The following is a 17,912-nucleotide window of genomic DNA, read 5'->3' on the forward strand; positions in this document are numbered from 1 at the left end:
ATCCCCATACATTACATCATTAGTTTTAGATGAAGTGTTCCATGATTCATTGTTTGTGCATAACACCCAGTGCTCCATGCAGAATGTGCCCTCCTCAATACCCACCACCAGGTTAACCCATCCTCCCACCCCCCTCCCCTCTAGAACCCTCAGTTTGTTTTTCAGAGTCCATCATCTCTCCTGGTTCGTCTACCCCTCCAATTTCCCCCGCTTCATTCTTCCCCTCCCGCTAACCCCATTAATTCTTAAAACAATCTTAGGAAGTAGGTACTTTAATTTCTTCTTTACAGAAGAGTCAGGTGAGGCTTAGAGAAGAAAAGCAACTGGCTTGTAAGTGATAAAACTGGGAACTGTCACCCAGCTTGTGCCTATAATGACTATTTGAATAATGCCAGCTATCAATGCATGCAAGTGGTAAGAGAGTGGTTTTAAATGTGGAAGAATTATTATTCTTTGCATTTATGATTTTAGCAAAAAGAAAACGTTATACATTCTAGTTAATTTGTTAATGTAATTACATATTGACAGTCTTTGTGCCCTGATATACCTGTGTATACCTTTAAAAAAAACCCAACTTTGTTGAGATATAATTTACATACCATATAATTCAACTATTTAGACTGCCATTCAGTGATTTTTAGTATATAAACAGAGTTGTGCATCTATCACCATAATCACTATTGTAACATTTTTGTTATCCCAAAAATAAACCTGTTATCTATTAGCAGTCATGCCCTATTCTCCCCAATTCCCGCACCTTGGCAACCACTAATCTACTTTTTGTCTCTGTGGATTTGCCTGTTCTGGGACATTTTGTATACATTGAGCCATGCAGTATGTGGTCTCTTCTGAGAGGCTGACTTCTTTTACTTAAACATAATGTTTTTCAGGTTCATCCATGTTGTAGCGTGTATCTGTATTTCATTCTTTTTATTGCTGAATAATATTCCATTGTCTGGGTATACTACATTGTATTTATGCATTCTGTATATTTTTCAAAAGAATACTATTTTTTTTTTTTTTTAGATTTTATTTATTTATTTGAGACAGAGAGAATGAGAGAGACAGCACATGAGAGGGGAGAGGGTCAGAGGGAGAAGCAGGCTCCCTGCCGAGCAGGGAGCCCGATGTGGGACTCGATCCCGGGACTCCAGGATCATGACCTGAGCCGAAGGCAGTCGCTTAACCAACTGAGCCACCCAGGCGCCCCAAGAATACTATTTTTTTAGTGAAGTTCATGTTGGTCAGTTTTTGTCAGGGATGGCATTGACCATTTCTGTTCTCCCAGAAAGTACTCAGTCACCTAGAGCAATCTTGCTGGGTGAATAAGGAAATTAGTACATCTTTGATGTAGCTCAGTTTAGCTACATGATCTTGAAAAATTTTGCCTCCTCTCTGTTTTACTTAACACATAACACATAAGGAAGGATAAGTCATTATATGAACAGATAGTGTTACTGGGTTACTGGCCTTTTTTTTTCTCCCAAGCCAGAGTCAGCTTCAACACTCTTTCAAGAATAACGGTGAAAAGCTAATGTCCTTTGGTTTACTAAAGTAAAAAGAAAACTGATTATTACTGGTTTGTTAGAGTGTGAATTTAACAAAGTGATGTCCTCAAATAATGTCCATAAATCTGATATGCCTAACATTAAATAAGTTAGAATATAGGCAGAGGTTTTTCCTTTTTTTTTTTTTGACACAGTAACCAAAATTCTCAATATTAGGGCAGTTCTTTTTTTTTTTGGAAAGAATTACAATGTAATGACTGGTAATACATTTGTGAGCTTATCTGTTTCATCTGTTCCCACCTAATGAGACATGGAGAGAAAGAGCACTGAGCTTGTGAGGCGGGATCAGGGAAGTCGGCCTGGAATTGTAGGGTAGGGACTGGAGTGAGGGAAGGAGAATTTTCCTCTCCTAAAAAGTGATATTTTAGGTGACAATTTAAAGATTTGTTATAATTTATGTTTTGTATGACTGGGCACTTCTGTCACTCCACTTTATTTCCTGGTATGGGGAAAACAAAAACAAGGGGATTTAGGAAAAACTTCCATTTACCTTCAGGAGAGTAACCACATGGGAAGCTCAAGGACCTGGTAGCTCTGACCTCCTTCCCTGCCCCGACATGGAAGCACGTTCAGAAATAATTGGGTATTGAAGATTTACCTGGGAAATGGTTTGTTATAAAGTGATTGATTTGTGTGCGTTCAGATCAACTGCCTACAACCTCAGCATAATATTGAATCCTGGAAATTGATATTTCTGATCAATTAAGAGTCTATGACATGTGGCATTAAAGAGTATCAGCTCGGGAACCAGGAGCCACCACTTACTAGATATGTGACTTCAGACAAGTTTTAAAATTTCACTGAGCTTTGATTTCCTTCACCAAAAATGAAAGAATTACTTTCCAAAGTTACGAGCATTCAGTGTTTATGTATTTGACAAGAGCTTAGCACAAAGGAACTGATCGATAAATGTGGCAGTTGCTGATATTAATGATCTGAATTAAACAAAGAAAAGGTGTTAAAGTTTGTTGTGTACCACTGCATACTCTATATTACTCAATTGTTTGGGATAAATTAGGTAATGAAGTCAATTTTTATAATTTGAATACCAGTTAGACAAATTCATTCAGCTTTTTTTTTTTTTTTTAATGTTTTCATATTTTTTCTTTGCTGGCTTGGTTCTAGAATAAGCCAGTAAACTTGTCATTCAGGATTTTGAAAATCCGGCAGATTAATTCTGTGGGGTAGCACTCTCCTTTAATGTTAAGTGTGTTTGGAGATAGTTTGACCTGGAGTAGTTCAGTTTTTTTGGTGTGATTCTAATTTCTGTCATTGCCTATGATTGGCTAGTGTAACTTTTACATTCTGGAAAAGGCTTTGTTGTAGCTAAACTGTCTATATTCAGGAATGTCTGCCTCATTTTATTCTATGATTCTTACATATTTATATAAGATTCTTGTCAAAGTCCATCTTTTAGAAGTAGGAATTTCCTCTTTATGATTTCACTTAAATTTTTTGAGTTATATAGAATCTGCATGATTAAAACATCAATCTGGTAGTGACTGCTGTGATGTTATCTAGTTGATTTGTAACTGGACGTTTAAACCTGGTTAAAATTTACTGTACCTCCCCATATCTACCTTTTTTTTTAAACCTCATAATTGATTCTGTTCACACTTGGCCACACACACACACACCCTCTTAACCCACCAATGTATTAAACTTTTAAAGTGACCACTCTAATAAGAAAACAAACCAAGGTTGTTTTTAGTGACTATTGTACTTTTTGAGATGCATGGCCAAGTTGTAATTTATCCTGGCTAAAAAAAGAAAAATCTGGGCAAAGACTAAAGGCGGCCAACAGTCATGAAAGACCTAAACTGGGATTAGATTTAGCCAAATCAACTCCATAGGGATTTACAGTGGAATTTTAAACATTATCTGGGGGGAATTCTGGAGAACAGACCATTTTACTTAGACCTTTCTATGTTTCATGGTGCTGTGCAAGAGAGAAGCTAGTCTTCTCTCTCTGCTGTGGCCAACAGAAATAAACTTCATTCATATATATTCGTATATATATATATTTATTCATATATATATATATGAATCTCTAAGCTTTATAACTGAGATGAAACTTTTATTATGACTATAATTTATCTATAGGATCCTATACTCTTGTAGTCTATCCTAGTGATTAATCTTGTGGAGTTGGGAGTCAGATTGCCTGCGTTCACATTTCAGCTCTGCCTCTTCCTAGCTGGTTGACCAATGTAAATAAAAGAGCACAGTGCTGTGGGGATTGACTGGGATAAGCCATATGAAGTACTCAACCTAGTAGCTGCTTCACTCCCACCACCACATTAGGAATACCACGTTGTTTTAATTTTATTGATCATTTTATTGAACTCTCAAAGACAGAGACTGGAGGACAACATTTTACACAGCACTGTGGTGAGTTTCTTAATCCGATTAAGAAAGTACTTTGCAAACTGTGCTAATTTCCAGAGATTTGAATCCTTTTTCTCTTACACTAAAGCCATTGGCTATAACATAATACTTATCTACATCATGATGTTTATAAAAAATACACAGTCCATAAAAAACATAGGATATTGAAGAAGGAGGGCCAATGGGAAGTGAGGGGACTGATATGATAGAAGCATATATTTCAATTTTGTGCCCAGATGATTCTTTGCAAGTTAACCTCCATGCCAAGAATACATTGCCTGCTGTAGTCATGAGTGAAGTGTAAATATATTTTCTAACATTTCGTAGAGCCCTTTGTAGTTGACAGTGTCTTTTCCACATATACTTTGATTTCCACAAATCATTCTGTGATGGAAATACTCTTCTATTTCCTATTGTAGAATATTATCTCATTTATTCCTAGATAGCTAGAATAACTATTTTAGAATCTCGTAATAGATTCCTAAGGCAGAGTTGCAAAGGCACCCAGGGTACTGTTCAAAATAACCTACCCTATTCACTAAAGATATTTGGATCCCAATTCTGATGTAATAACATTGTTTCAGAGGATCAGTGGATAATTTGTCTTAATTATTAGCTGTTCATTTCTATACTCATTAATTTTGACAGTACTTGGTTGATTTGTTTATATTTCTGTTAAGAGATAATTGCAGAACTCTGTGGGAATTTGATACATCACTTGAGCGAGCGCATTGAAGTAGTTTTAAGTTTTCAGAATGGTAGTAATGAATATTTGGTGTTCTGTTTAAAATGAAAATGCACGAGTAACAAAACTGAGGAGATTGCCAGGAATAATCCCCACATGCATAAAACTGGTAGGTCCAAAGAGTTTCATGGGTGTTATTTTAAACTTGAATGAATCATTTAAACAGTTTCAGTTCAGAGAGAAAAGTTTCCTAATTCATCGTTACAAAGCCAGCATATCACTGGTACCAAAACCTGGCAGAATGTGAGCACACACATGAACAATAGGTTAATCCCAAAATGGATATTTTGTTTAAATATAAGAGCTAATATTTATTGTCTCTTACCTCTGACAGGTCCTGTGAGCAATATACATTTTTTTCTTTTTTTTAAATTGATTTTACTAAATTACATGATGTTGGTTTAAAAAAAATAATTCATAGGGGTGCCTGGGTGGCTCAGTCATTAAGCATCTGCCTTTGGCTCAGGTCATGATCCCAGGGTTCTGGGATCGAGCCCCACATCGGGCTCCCTGCTCTGCGGGAAGCCTGCTTCTCCCTCTCCCACTTCCCTGCTTGTGTTCCCTCTCTTGCTGTGTCTCTGTCAAATAAATAAATAAAATCTTTAGAAAAAAAAGAAAAATAATAATTCATAGAAGTTTATCCAAAGGCTACTCCTCAAAGATGAAAATTACCTCTAGTTGTGAGCTTCCTTCTTTTTCTCTGGCTTGATAATTACACTTTCCTTTATATACAGTGGTGTCTATAGAAAGCCATCTAAGATTTTTGCCATGAGACTCTGAGCCTCCGCTAAAACCTTTTACCTATAGTTTATAAAAGAAAGACAAGTGATTCTCCAGACTAGAAAGTCAAGATCAGTGAACCTCTGATTCTCTAGATTTTCTTTCAAAAATACACGTATTTTTCCTTCAACTTTTAAAGAGTCTGTTTTAAATGATCTACTTTTCAGCTGGTTTTGGTTGTCACACCTGGATGCAGTTGACTTAAAAATGTTTTGCTCCTTGCTGTTTCTTTCTAATTATTTTATTTTTAGTCATTCTGACTGGGACAGAATATTTTCTCTAGAGGATGTGTCGACACAAATTGAACAGACCTTTTAGAATTTCTAGAAGAAAGGAGGAGAGTATTATTGGAGCCCAAGTTAAGACAGCTGCCCAGGATACACAGTCTTCACAAAGAGTGTTCTCGCATATTTTCTTTCGATCCTCTCCATAACCCTGTACTGTGTGGCAACTATTGTTATCCTCATTTTATGAATAAGGAGAGCCTTGGTAAGGAGGCATCTCGGAGAGGCTAACTGAGGAGATGAATGTTGCCCAGAAACACTACTGTAGAATGCAACAGCACCTGCACTGAAGTTGAAGTCTCTGATTTGAAAAAGCCCAAGCTCTTTATCATTATGCTGCGAGAGACGCAAGAGAGGAAAAGAACCTCGGAGGAAAAGAGAATCTGGAAGAATATTAAGTCCATCGTCGTTTATAGCGATTATACCTAAGTAGGATTTTCACTTTCTCCCATATACATTTACATTATTAAAATCTGTAAAAACTAGATCCGGGTACTACACTTTGGGCCAGGAAACCTGTGTTTCAGAAGTTAGACAGACGTGTTGGGCAGCATGTACTACAGCTACATAGACTTTTCTGCTTGTTTGCTAAAACTCCTTCTCATTTTCTTTTAAAATAAGGACGGATAAGCTCATGTAAAGAGAGCTTGTGTTAGTCAACAGAAGTAGTCTCATTTGCAGATAATGAAGCTTTTAATGACAGATTTTTTTAAAGTATGCAGAGAATTTGGTTGTGAGGAAGCCTTCACAAAAACTTTGTGCTGAGCCTCAGAGATCTATTGCACAATCCTCTTTTTTTTTATGTAATCGAACAATTCCAGAAATCATTCAAAATGTATTTTGAAAATTGGTAACAGTAGTAGTTATGAGGTAGGGGAACTCTATGGAAAGGGGACAATAATGTTTTTTACTCTTGGAATACAAATGTGTTCAGGTATTAATCTATTCCCCCAAACAATTTTTTTTAAATGCACCATGGGAGCTTGTTTAAAGGATTTTTAATTTTAATTCATTTTGTTCACCAGTCACCCTGATTTCATGTGTGTACATCCACCTAGATGTGCCATGTCTAAAGGTTTCCTTTAATTTTATTATGGTTTATTTGAGGGAATAAAATACCATCGTAGTATTTGACCTGGTTCCAATACCCATGCCTCAGAACAGTGCTCCGAGCTGTGAGAACTAGAGACCCTTTAAAGTTCCGTTTCCCCCGTCAGATGGACCTCTGCTTTTTAGACTTTTTATTGAAGTGTTGCATACATACAAAAATATTTATCACAAATCATAAGTGTACAGTTTGATCAGTTGTCACAAAATTGAACAGGTATGTTTCAGCTTTTGCTTTTCGTTCAAGTGCAAATCGTCGTTGCTGAGACTAAATGGTTGAGCTGTGTTCACCACTTTTCTGGAAGGACTTCCTAATTAAAAACAAAACAAAAACCAAAAAAAATCATGCCTGTCAATGTAAGATTATGTTTTTCCCCCCAGCTTTATTGAGATGTAATTTATATGTAACATTAAGTGTACAAGGTGATGATTTGATACATGTGTGTAAGTAGTAAGCCAAATTTTAAGAGTGTTTATTTCTATCTAAGTCAACTGTTGAGGCACTTTATCATCAAATTGTTTTATTGAATGATTACTCTATGCCATGCAGTAGAACAAGTGATGTATTTACATGTCATATCATTGAATTCTTACAACTCATTTAGATAGACATGAACACAAAAGCTTCGAGAGGCTAAAAACTTCGCTGGAGTTCAAATACCCAGGGCACGGGGCAGTCTAGCTGTAAATAAGGGTCATTCTAACTCTAGAGCTTGAACACTTACTATTACATCCTTTTTTTACCAGGTGTATTTTTAGTGCATTTGCTGCATGGCAAATATTGTCTGATGGTGTCCTGATAGACTGAGGTGTTGGGTTTTGGTTTTCTGTTTTTGTTTTTTAAATCAAAGGTGAAGGAAATACTTTCAAAGCAGTGCCTTTGTAGCATGAGGCTTTGGGGCAGCATTCTGATCAGAAGAGAAGGCACAGGAATTGTTCTCAAAGATGCGTCAAGACATAGCAAGTGAACACTGTTTAGTGTGTATGTTTCTTGGAGTCGCCTTCGGGTGGGGAAGCTCCCGAAGATTATGGGAAGAGGGACGCCCCACCCCACCCTTGGTGTTGCCTTGTCTTGTGGCAAAGTGATAGTGTAAATACTTGAAAATGTGCTCATTTTGCACCTATCTTAAAATAACGAGTATCTGCGGGCGCCTGGGTGGCTCAGTTGGTTAAGCGACTGCCTTCGGCTCAGGTCATGATCCTGGAGTCCCGGGATCGAGTCCCGCATCAGGCTCCCTGCTCGGCAGGGAGTCAGCTTCTCCCTCAGACCCTTCCCCCTCTCATGTGCTCTCTTTTCTCATTCTCTCTCTCTCTCAAATAAATCTTTGAAAAAAAAAAACCGAGTACCTGCATGGGGAAGTTTTTAAAGACTGTTTTTAACTTGTCTTTCTCTTAGGAAAACGTTTGATAGATCTTTCATTTTCAGCTCTTTCATAGAGGATCTTGGTGCAGGATGTTTCACAGCAACCATGTTAACTGATTGAGCTTTGCTGTCAGGGAACCTTGGCAAACAAGTTATTTGCAAGTTCTTTTGTGTTGTTTTTTTGCTTGTTTTGGTTTATAACCAAAGACTTGTTAAATACACTTACTTCATATAGTTGGAATAATGGTCCATACTTTCTTAAATACTCTCTTAGGGCCTTGGATTGTGGTATACTGAGGAAAAAGCAAGCCTGGTGAGGGTAGCAACATACATTGCTGTTTACAGATTGGTCACTTTTCCTTCTCTTTTTAACTTGATGGTATTGCCACATATATCATCAACCACAACAAAAGGCAAACTATATAGTGGACGGTGTTGAAATTTGGGGAACTCTTTCGTGCCAGAACTTGGTTTGATTTTTATTGTAGCTGCTAAAAAAAAATTGTTAAAGTTTTGCTTTCAACACATGTGTTAAATTTACCTGAAATTAATAGAAAGGAAACTGGTATGTATTTTTCTCTCTGGAGTTAAGACCCTCTGTAAAGTTACACAGTGGTTGAAAGTTTATCACTACAGTTTAATGTGCTTATAGAAACTGAGACTTTGAAAACTCTGTTCTTTGACAGATTATAATCCCAAGAAGTCTTCCATCTCTCTTCCCATCCATCATTTTGGGATTTATTTTGGTTCTGTTACAAATGGGAAAATAGTCTGCAGGTGCCAAAAGATGTCATAATAAACTAACTTTGTTTTTTTGGATTACTAGTACTTCAGACATTCGTGTAAATCAAGTTAACTCTGTTTAGGGAATGTAGTTTTGAATTTCGTAATTCTTTAGAGTAGTGGTTCTAAACCCTGCATGCACGTTAGAACCATCCAAGGAACTTTAATAACATGGCCCTGGTCACATCCCCAGATGTTCTGACTTGTTTGCTCCCATATAGGGTCAAGTATTGATATTTTTAGGTGTTTCCCAGTGTGTAGTCAGCATTGATAACCATTGGTAGAGTTAACTGGGGTTCCCTGATTCAGCTAAAAGATACTGAAGAGAAGATGATTATTTAAACAAAGAGAGGTGTTAGAGATATTTGGAGATTTTTTTTTTTTTTAAGTAGCCAACCAAATGAAACTATTTTTATTAGGACATCAACAAAGTGTTGACACCTTCATTTCTTTCTTTCTTTTTTTTTTTTTAAAGCATGGGTGATTTTATTTTTATTTTTTAAGATTTTACTTATTTGACAGAGAGAGCACAAGTAGGCAGAGTGGCAGGCAGAGAGAGAGGGAGAAGCAGGCTCCCTGATGCGGGGCCCGACTGGGATCACGACCCGAGCCGAAGGCAGACGCTCAACCGACTGAGCCACCCAGGCACCCCAAGCGTGGGTAATTTTAGAACTCCAATTAAAATAATGTTCTTAAGCCTACAAAATAAGCAAATCTAAAGCTTAACGTCCAGGACTTTCCATACGTCAAAAAACTAGTAATTGAACAATTACAATTGATTAAAATAATATGATCAGTAGATGTCCAAGAGGATTTAACCATTTTCTTCTAGTTTTAAGCTCACACTAAGCTTCCACTACCCATTTTATTCACTTAAATTATTTCCTCTACTAGCATTAATTAGTTCATAAGCAAAGGAGCAAAAGCCACAAAAGTCAAATTTTATTTCATTAACTTAAATGCTGAAGAAAATGTGTATTTCAAATCTTTAATTAAACTCATTTATCTGAAACATGTTTACACACAGGACAGATACAGGATTTCAAGTAACTTATGGTAGAGTCCATTGTCCATTTAAAAATATGCTTCTTTCTTCCACAAAAACTGTGTTGAAAGGCAAAAAAATTTTCTTTTATACTACATAAAAGCTAGATGCAAACTTCTGATGTATATTTATTTCATTGTCAACTCTGATGCTGAAGCTGGGAGGCAGAGATGTCCATAGTTCGGTTAAATGATGCAAATAAAAAGCTTCCATTTCTCTGAGATATAAATTAGAAGCCTTCATTCACTGTCTTATCACAGTAGTACCACAGACTTGATTGACTCATATCCGGTCACTTCTTCTTTCCTTTCCCTTTTTTACTTCCCTCTCCTTGCTGAAGACTTTGGTCACCACCTCCTATTTTTTGTGTCCTTGTTTTTAGTTTGGGTATCATTTCTGCTACATACAACATTACTGACTTACGTGATGGGAACTGTACGAGACAGAGGCTGCCGTCTTCCTGTTTGAGCTGGACCCGGACTCTGCCCCTGTACTGAACATCACGATTCCACTCTCTAGAGTACATTTTATTTTTCTTACTTATGGGGATTCACCTCCCCTCCGCGATGGTCTTCTTGTTATTTAAATAAGCAGGATAGATACAAATGAACCTGTCCTGGTCAGCCGGCTGGGGACCGAGCGGCGTCACAAGCCATCTTCACCCAGGCCCGCAGAGAGCCCACCCAGGACCTCCCGGGGTACTACCGCCCGGAACTCGGTTCTGAGATTTCGTGGACAACTCCGACACCTTCATTTCTTAAAAGGAGGTAACAGATCGTATTGCTAACTGAGGATATGGCCATTTTATGAGTAGCTGTGGCCTTCCTGAAGTTCATCTTTTAAAGATTTTTTTATTTTATTTTATTTTTATTTGAGAGAGAATGAGATAGAGCATGAGAGGGGGGAGGGTCAGAGGGAGAAGCAGACTCCCTGCTGAGCAGGGAGCCCGATGTGGGACTCGATCCCGGGACTCCAGGATCATGACCTGAGCCGAAGGCAGTCGCTTAACGACTGAGCCACCCAGGGGCCCCTGAAGTTCAACTTTTAAATAAATCTTGGGAAGGTTCTGGTTGAAATGATGTGGGAAAAACTGAGGTGGATAAGATTTGGTGGTCTTCAGCAAAGAAACTTAAAGAATAATGCCTAGCTTCAATTTAGAAATAGAAACAAGAATATATAATCTTAATTGCCACAAGCTAGCAAAGTTGTTTCGGGTAGAGGGAGCCAACTGTCAAATGATAAACTTAAAGCTAAATTAAATTGGATCCTGCTATGGGTTGAATTGCTCTCTCTACCCCACCTCCCCAAATTCATATGTTGAAATGCTAAGGCCTCAAATCTCAGAATGTGACCTTATTTGGAAACAGGGTTGCTACAGATGTAATAAGTTAAGATGAGGTTATACTAGAGTAGAATAGGCCCCTAATCCAATGTGATCAGAGTCCTTATGAGAAGAGAAAATTTGGACACACACACATACAGGGGAGAACACCATGTGAACGTGACGACAGTCATCTTTAAGCCAAGGAGAGAGGCCTGGAACAGATCCCTGTCTTAAAGCCCTCAGAAGGAACTACCCTGCCAACACCTCGATTTCAGATTTCCAGCCTCCAGAACTGTGAGACAACAAATTTCTGTTGTTTTTAGCTGCCCAGTCTGTGGTACTTGGTTACAGCAGCCCTAGCGAACTAATAAGTCCCAGTATTTTATTCATTTTTAAAATGTAAATCTAAGAAAATTTAACATTTGAAATTTTGCCATGCCTTCATTTAAGAGGTTGGGAACCATTTATCAATCAGGAATTTTAGAATGTGTGGTTATAAAAGTTTTAGGTTACTGGTAACTCAGACTTGAGCCAGTTAGTTGCTAGTCAATCAGTATAAAAGGCAGGAATTTAACACGAGCCCAGACCAGGAGCTTGAGTTCCTGGAGTGTGTATTTTCCTTCCATTTATGTTAATAGAGGGGGGAGATTCTTTCCATACCTGAGAGAGGTTTCCTAGATGTATTTTGTATATACAGATTCAGGCCTGTTACCTGACATGTAGAGTTGGTCTGTTTGTTGTATATGATTTAAAAGCACCCTGGAGAAATTAGAGATGAACAGCTTTGAATATACATCTCCATTTCAGTGGAATAGATAAGAGTAGCCCATGCTTTTCATGAAAGGAGTGAGTACCTTAGAGAAAGCATGGCTAAGTCAGGAGTGATCCGGGGAAGTTCCTGTCTATGGCCCACGACAAAGTTCATAGTAGACTCAGATTGGAGAAGCCCTGCAAATGATGATATAGAAAGTCATACCTTAAACACAGCACAGCCCCTTACCTTTTTTGTTTTTTTAAACAGAGCCAAGTAAATATGTCAGTAAAACAAAATGGCACCATGTTTAAGGCTGACCATAATGGTGTACAGGCAAAGAACATAGACCTTAGAGTCCAGTTCAGCTAAGGTTCTACCACTTACTAGCCATATGACTTGTGGTAAATTATTTCCCTTCCCCTTGAGCTTGTGTTTTCACATGTAGAAAACAGATAATCCAGTGTATCTCCCTCATAGGATTTTGAGTTGATTAAATAAGGTAGTAATTCATATAAATAAAGCAATGAGCAGAATACCTGGTGCATGTTAGGTGCTAATAAATGTTAGTTAATAGCACTAGCAGAGGCAACAGGTAGGTGGCCCCTGTGCATGCTAGCCCCCCCATTTAGTCCATAAGAATGAATCTCTTCTATTGTAACGTTACATACTTAGTTTTAGCATCCATGCCTTAATACATCTCAACAAAACAAAACCTGGAAGTGCCCTTAGGATCAGCTAGTGCTCTTCTTTCATTTAAAGTGAGGAAAATGGGGGCATCTGGGTGGCTCAGTCAGTTAAGCATCTGCCTTCAGCTCAGGTCATGATTCCAGGGTCCTTTGATTGAGCCCTGCACTGGGCTCCCTCCTCAGCGGGGAGTCTGCTTCTCCTCCCTCTGCCGTTCCCCCTGCTTGTGCGTGCTCTCTCTCTCTCTCAAATAAATAAAAATCTAAATAGATAAAGTGAGGAAAATGACAGTAGGATTGGAGAATGCCAGAGGTCTTATGGTTCACAGTCTTTCTTTTTTACATGTTGCTACCTTCTGAATCTCAGAACCATGTGTCCCTTTTCATTCTTTTTTTTACCGTTTTTTTTTCTCCTTTTCATTCTTAAGTTTTTTTACTTCAAAGGAAACTAATTTTCCTGCTCTGTTACGGTTAACATTTTTCTTAATAAACGGTTTAAAAGTTATTAAAATCTTTGAAGTGAAATTAGGGAGCCTGGGTGGCTCAGTCGTTAAGCGTCTGCCTTCAGCTCGGGTCATGATCCCAGGGTCCTGGGATCGAGTCCCACCACGGGCTCCCTGCTCAGAGGGAAGCCTGCTTCTCCCTCTCCCACTCCCCCTGCTTGTGTTCCCTCTCTCGCTGTCTCTCTCTGTCATATAAATAAATAAAATCTTTAAAAAAAAAAAATCTTTGAAGTGAAATTAAAAGTTATTATTTAAAGTAAATTGAGGGGTGCCTGGGTGGCTCAGTGCGTTAAGCGTCTGCCTTCGGCTCAGGTTATGATCCAGGGTCCTGGTATCGAGCCCCACATCCGGCTCCCTGCTCCGTGGGAAACCTGCTTCTCCCTCTCCCACTCCCCCTGCTTGTGTTCCCTGTCTCGCTGTCTCTCTCTCTGTCAAATAAATAAAATCTTTAAAAAATAAAGTAAATTGAAATAAGCTTTATTATACATAGACTGCTCTATTAGGGAACAAAGGAACTGGTAGCAGGGTTTGTCTCTGGGAAGAGACACTGATGGAGAAGTAGCATTGATTACTGTTACAACAGCGTGTTCCTGAGACCTAGAAATTCTGGAGAATAGAGTAATCATTTCCTCCAACTCACTTACTGGTGAGTAGAATAGAACAAGGAAGAAAATGGTAACAAATATCTGTAGTTATTTGAAACTCGAGAACTATGTTGATTTAGATAAAATTTTGGAGATATGCCTTGTAATATCCTTACCCTTAACACTCACTACGCCAAATTTCAGGAGCCAAGTAGGTTTGGTTTCATTTGGGTGAGGACTGCTCCTGGGAGTTGCTTTGACATGCCTCTGTCTCTGACTTCATGGGTGACCTTGGGTAAATTTCTTAATCTAATTCTTCCTCTGCCAAGGGATAGAGGTGATAAGCTCTATTCTTACCTGGTACATAGAGTTGTTGCAGCATAAAATGAAATCATGTGAAAATTAACTCAGTTCTGGGCCCGCCTCATTAGAAGACTAGGGGCTTAACCTTGAGCTCTTACGAGAGAAGTAGTGTTTCAGTAAGCACATGTTCATGCTAGGTTGGATTGCATGTGCAGCATTCACCTCTTAAAAAAGAGAAAAGGGGGGGTGCTTGGGTGGCTCAGATGGTTAAGTGTCTGCCTTCAGTTCAGGTCATGATCCCAGGGTCCTGGGATCCAGCCCCACATCGGGCTCCCTGCTCAGTGCAGAGCCTGCTTCTCCCTCTCCCTGCTGCTCCCCCTGCTTGTGTGCTCTCTCTCTGACAAATAAATAAATAAAATCTTAAAAAAATAAAAAATAAAAAAGAGAAAAGGAAAGCCCAATGACTATGCTTTGCCTTGGCCATTGTATAGACTTCCTCTCGTGTGTGTGTGTGTGTGTGTGTGTGAGTTTTACAGTGCAGTGTGTGAGCCTCCTACTTTCTGTTTTAAAACTTATGATTTGGGGAGTCAGTTACTTCTAACTTCCTCTTTTCTGAAATGGAAAGAAACATTTTGGATTAAAATGATCCAAATATGTTCTAGGGTTATTAACCATAAATTTCAGAGTATAGCATTCTTGAAGGCACAGATAGTATGTTTAGCACAGATAGTGATATCTTAATGTTTAATTGAAGTAGTTAAATTCTTAGGATAGAAGTCGCATTTAACCTCAGTGTGCAGTGCTACAAATATGTTAATTGTACTCTGTATATAAGGTAATATTCATGTATTTAGGAAATATACACTGAATTATTTAGGGTTAAAGGAGGAATGTCTACCACTATCAAACAAATCAGAAAAAATAGAAATAATAATATAGAAAGATAGCGATAGACATGATCAAAAATTTTGCGATCTTATGACTAGATAGAAAATGAAAGTTAATTTTCCCATTTGAGTCAAAAGCTACCGTTAAACACAGGCTATGTGCCAGTGACAATGTAATATTTATTTATTTATTTTTATTTATTTATTTATTTATTTATTTGAGAGAGAGAAAAAGATAGCATGAGAAGAGGGAGGTTCAGAGAGAGAAGCAGACTCCCTGCCGAGCAGGGAGCCGATGCGGGATTCGATCCTGGGACTCCAGGATCATGACCTGAGCCGAAGGCAGTCGCTTAACCAACTGAGCCACCCAGGCACCCAACAGTGTAATATTTATTAAGCTTCTGTGGTTTTTTCCTGTCAAACTTCTGTTGAGATTTTATGTAATTGTACATTTCATTTGTTGTATGCCATTTTTTATGAATTAATGATATTAGCAATTTTTTTTTTTAAGATTTTATTTATTTATTTGACAGAGAGACACATCGAGAGAGGGAACACAAGCAGGAGGAGTGGGAGAGGGAGAAGCAGGCTTCCCGCCGAGCAGGGAGCCCGATGCGGGGCTCGATCCCAGGACCCTGGGATCATGACCCGAGCCGAAGGCAGACGCTTAACGACTGAGCCACCCAGGCGCCCCGATAGTAGCATTTTTTTTAATTTAATGTGGTTTAAAAGTATGCTTTTATAGGATTTTCCAGTGAAAACTTGGTTGTTAAGACCCAAGGTTGATAATAAAAGTTTTATTTGGTCTTAATAGATATATATTCTCTGCAGCCCAGAAAGATTGTCAAGATTTAAGTAGCTGATGATAGAAAAGCTAAATTGATGTCCAGTATAAAGTATTTTTTGGTTGTATTTAACAAAAGCAAACACTTTGTTAATCCTTTTTTCTCCCTCACCCCTCCCAGCTTGGTGACCCAGCTATTTTTCCTGCCGTAATTGTGGAGCATGTTCCCGGTGCTGACATTCTCAATAGTTATGCGGGTCTAGCCTGTGTGGAAGAGCCCAATGACATGATTACGGAGAGCTCCCTGGATGTCGCCGAAGAGGAGATCATAGATGATGATGACGACGACATCACGCTTACAGGTGTGTGCCTCCAGCAGCACCTTACCTCAGCGTGGTTTTGTGCAGTTTCCTTGCCCTGTGATTTTGGGGGTGCAAGAAGTCCTTAACTTGGTTTCAGGGAACTCCATTATCTACAGAGACTAGAGCAGGGGGAAGAAAATTATATTTCTTCCTCATCTACCTGTGTTTCATACTGCTTTCTCACATCCCCTTTCTTCTTTCCTAAATATATTGAGATGAGTGTGACAAAATAGGGATATATAAGAAGAACCAGGCCAACGGAACACTTTGTCAGGTATTCGCTGAACGCTTCTTATATACCAAGCTGTGTATTCTTGATAACAGTGAGAAGTTGTTTGTAGGGAAAAATACAGGATTGTTCTTCTTTTACTACTGTCACAAGAAGCAAAATAGGAGGCCATGACCCAGATGTAGGATCAGGTCCTAGGGTTTAAAGAAGATTTCTCTTCTGGTTCAGTCAGAACTAGTAGCATATTTGAAATGTGAGAGAGTTCATGGTGTAAGTGTGAGGTTGTGAGTAATGCTGTTTTCATCAGTTTTAGAATTTGGTACGTACATTTGTATTTTTATACATTTACATTGATCTGTCTGGGCCAGAGGTGTTGGAGGTGTTTGAGAAAATTAATTATTTGGAAGCAAAGGTTACTTGAATATTTATTCTTAAATTTTAAAAAAGAATAGGAAATTGGCATCAGTCACAGTGTTACTAACTAAACCTACACTTTATTTGTATGCCAACCATTTCAAACTGATGTCCTTTTTCTGTTTCAGTATCCTATCTATAATCTTACATTCAGTTATTTCTTCTTAGTCTCTTCCAGTCTGTTACAGTTCCTCTTTCTTCGTCTCTCAGTAACCTTGACACTTTTTTTTTTTTAAGATTTTATTTGTTCAATTGACCGAGAGAGAGGGAGAGAATGAGCAGGGGGAGGAGCAGAGGGAGAGGGAGAAGCAGGCTCCCCACTGAGCAGGGAGGCTGATGCGGGGCTCGATCTCAGCACCCTGGGAGCATGACTTGAGCCAAAGGCAGACACTCAACCCACTGAGCCACCCAGGCACCCCTAACCTTGACACTTTTGAGGAGTGCTGGTCAAACATTGTAGTATGTCCCTCAGTTTTATTTGTGTGATATTTTCTCATTATCTCGACTGAGATAATGCATTTTGAGCAAGAATACCACCAAAATGGCATTGTCTTCTTCTTAGTGCATCATATTAACATAGTAGATTTTGTTTTACTTTTTTTAAAAAGGAAGATTTTTAAAAGTTTACTATCTCATTTAATTCTCACAAGAGAAAAAGAAAAAAATTAGGTTAAATGAAATGACTTGCCTAAGATCACACACCAAGTGACTGAGTCCCCACTGATAACACTGACAAACAACACTTAGTTTTTGTCTTGTCCTCTGTTTTTTACAAAGCATATCCTATATTCACATTTTTTGTTCAGAGGAACCCAATGAAAGTTTTTCTGATAAATCTAGACTTACCAGGTTTTTCCTTACCAGTTAGGAAATTAGAGTACTCAGGTGAGAGGTTTCCATTCATTACTGACAGTGAGTTACGTGTTTTGTGTAACAGGATGATCATCACTGTGCATATATATCTGTTGTGTAGCTAGTGGGTTTTTTGCAGCATATTCTGTTGTAACTTCTTGATGCCTTAG

General features: G+C 38.4%; 1 protein-coding gene, 1 long non-coding RNA gene and 1 pseudogene across 11 annotated transcripts in view; 2 read left to right on the top strand and 1 right to left on the bottom strand.

Annotated features, from left to right (window-relative positions):
* ELF1 (E74 like ETS transcription factor 1) overlaps positions 1–17,912 on the top strand; it is a 108,297-nt gene that overhangs the window by 69,295 nt on the left and 21,090 nt on the right. For 9 of the 10 annotated variants that reach the window (XM_031036593.2, XM_031036592.2, XM_081814979.1 and 6 more), the window contains one exon: positions 16,067–16,247. In XM_031036593.2, coding sequence (XP_030892453.1) covers positions 16,067–16,247 — 181 coding nt within the window. Of the gene's footprint in view, positions 1–10,610; positions 10,831–16,066; positions 16,248–17,912 lie in introns of those variants that run through there. The other variant, XM_081814982.1, reaches the window with a different exon arrangement.
* Positions 1,217–14,878, top strand: LOC145720658 (uncharacterized). Its single transcript, XR_014143797.1, has 2 exons — positions 1,217–4,714; positions 14,456–14,878. It is a non-coding gene; the product is annotated as an uncharacterized LOC145720658 (long non-coding RNA).
* LOC102726919 (signal recognition particle 19 kDa protein pseudogene) lies at positions 9,940–10,734 on the bottom strand (annotated as a pseudogene).

Source organism: Leptonychotes weddellii, chromosome 3 (genome assembly GCF_054177405.1).
Source record: "Leptonychotes weddellii isolate Sample4059 chromosome 3, ASM5417740v2, whole genome shotgun sequence".
NCBI classification, from domain to species: domain Eukaryota; kingdom Metazoa; phylum Chordata; class Mammalia; order Carnivora; family Phocidae; genus Leptonychotes; species Leptonychotes weddellii.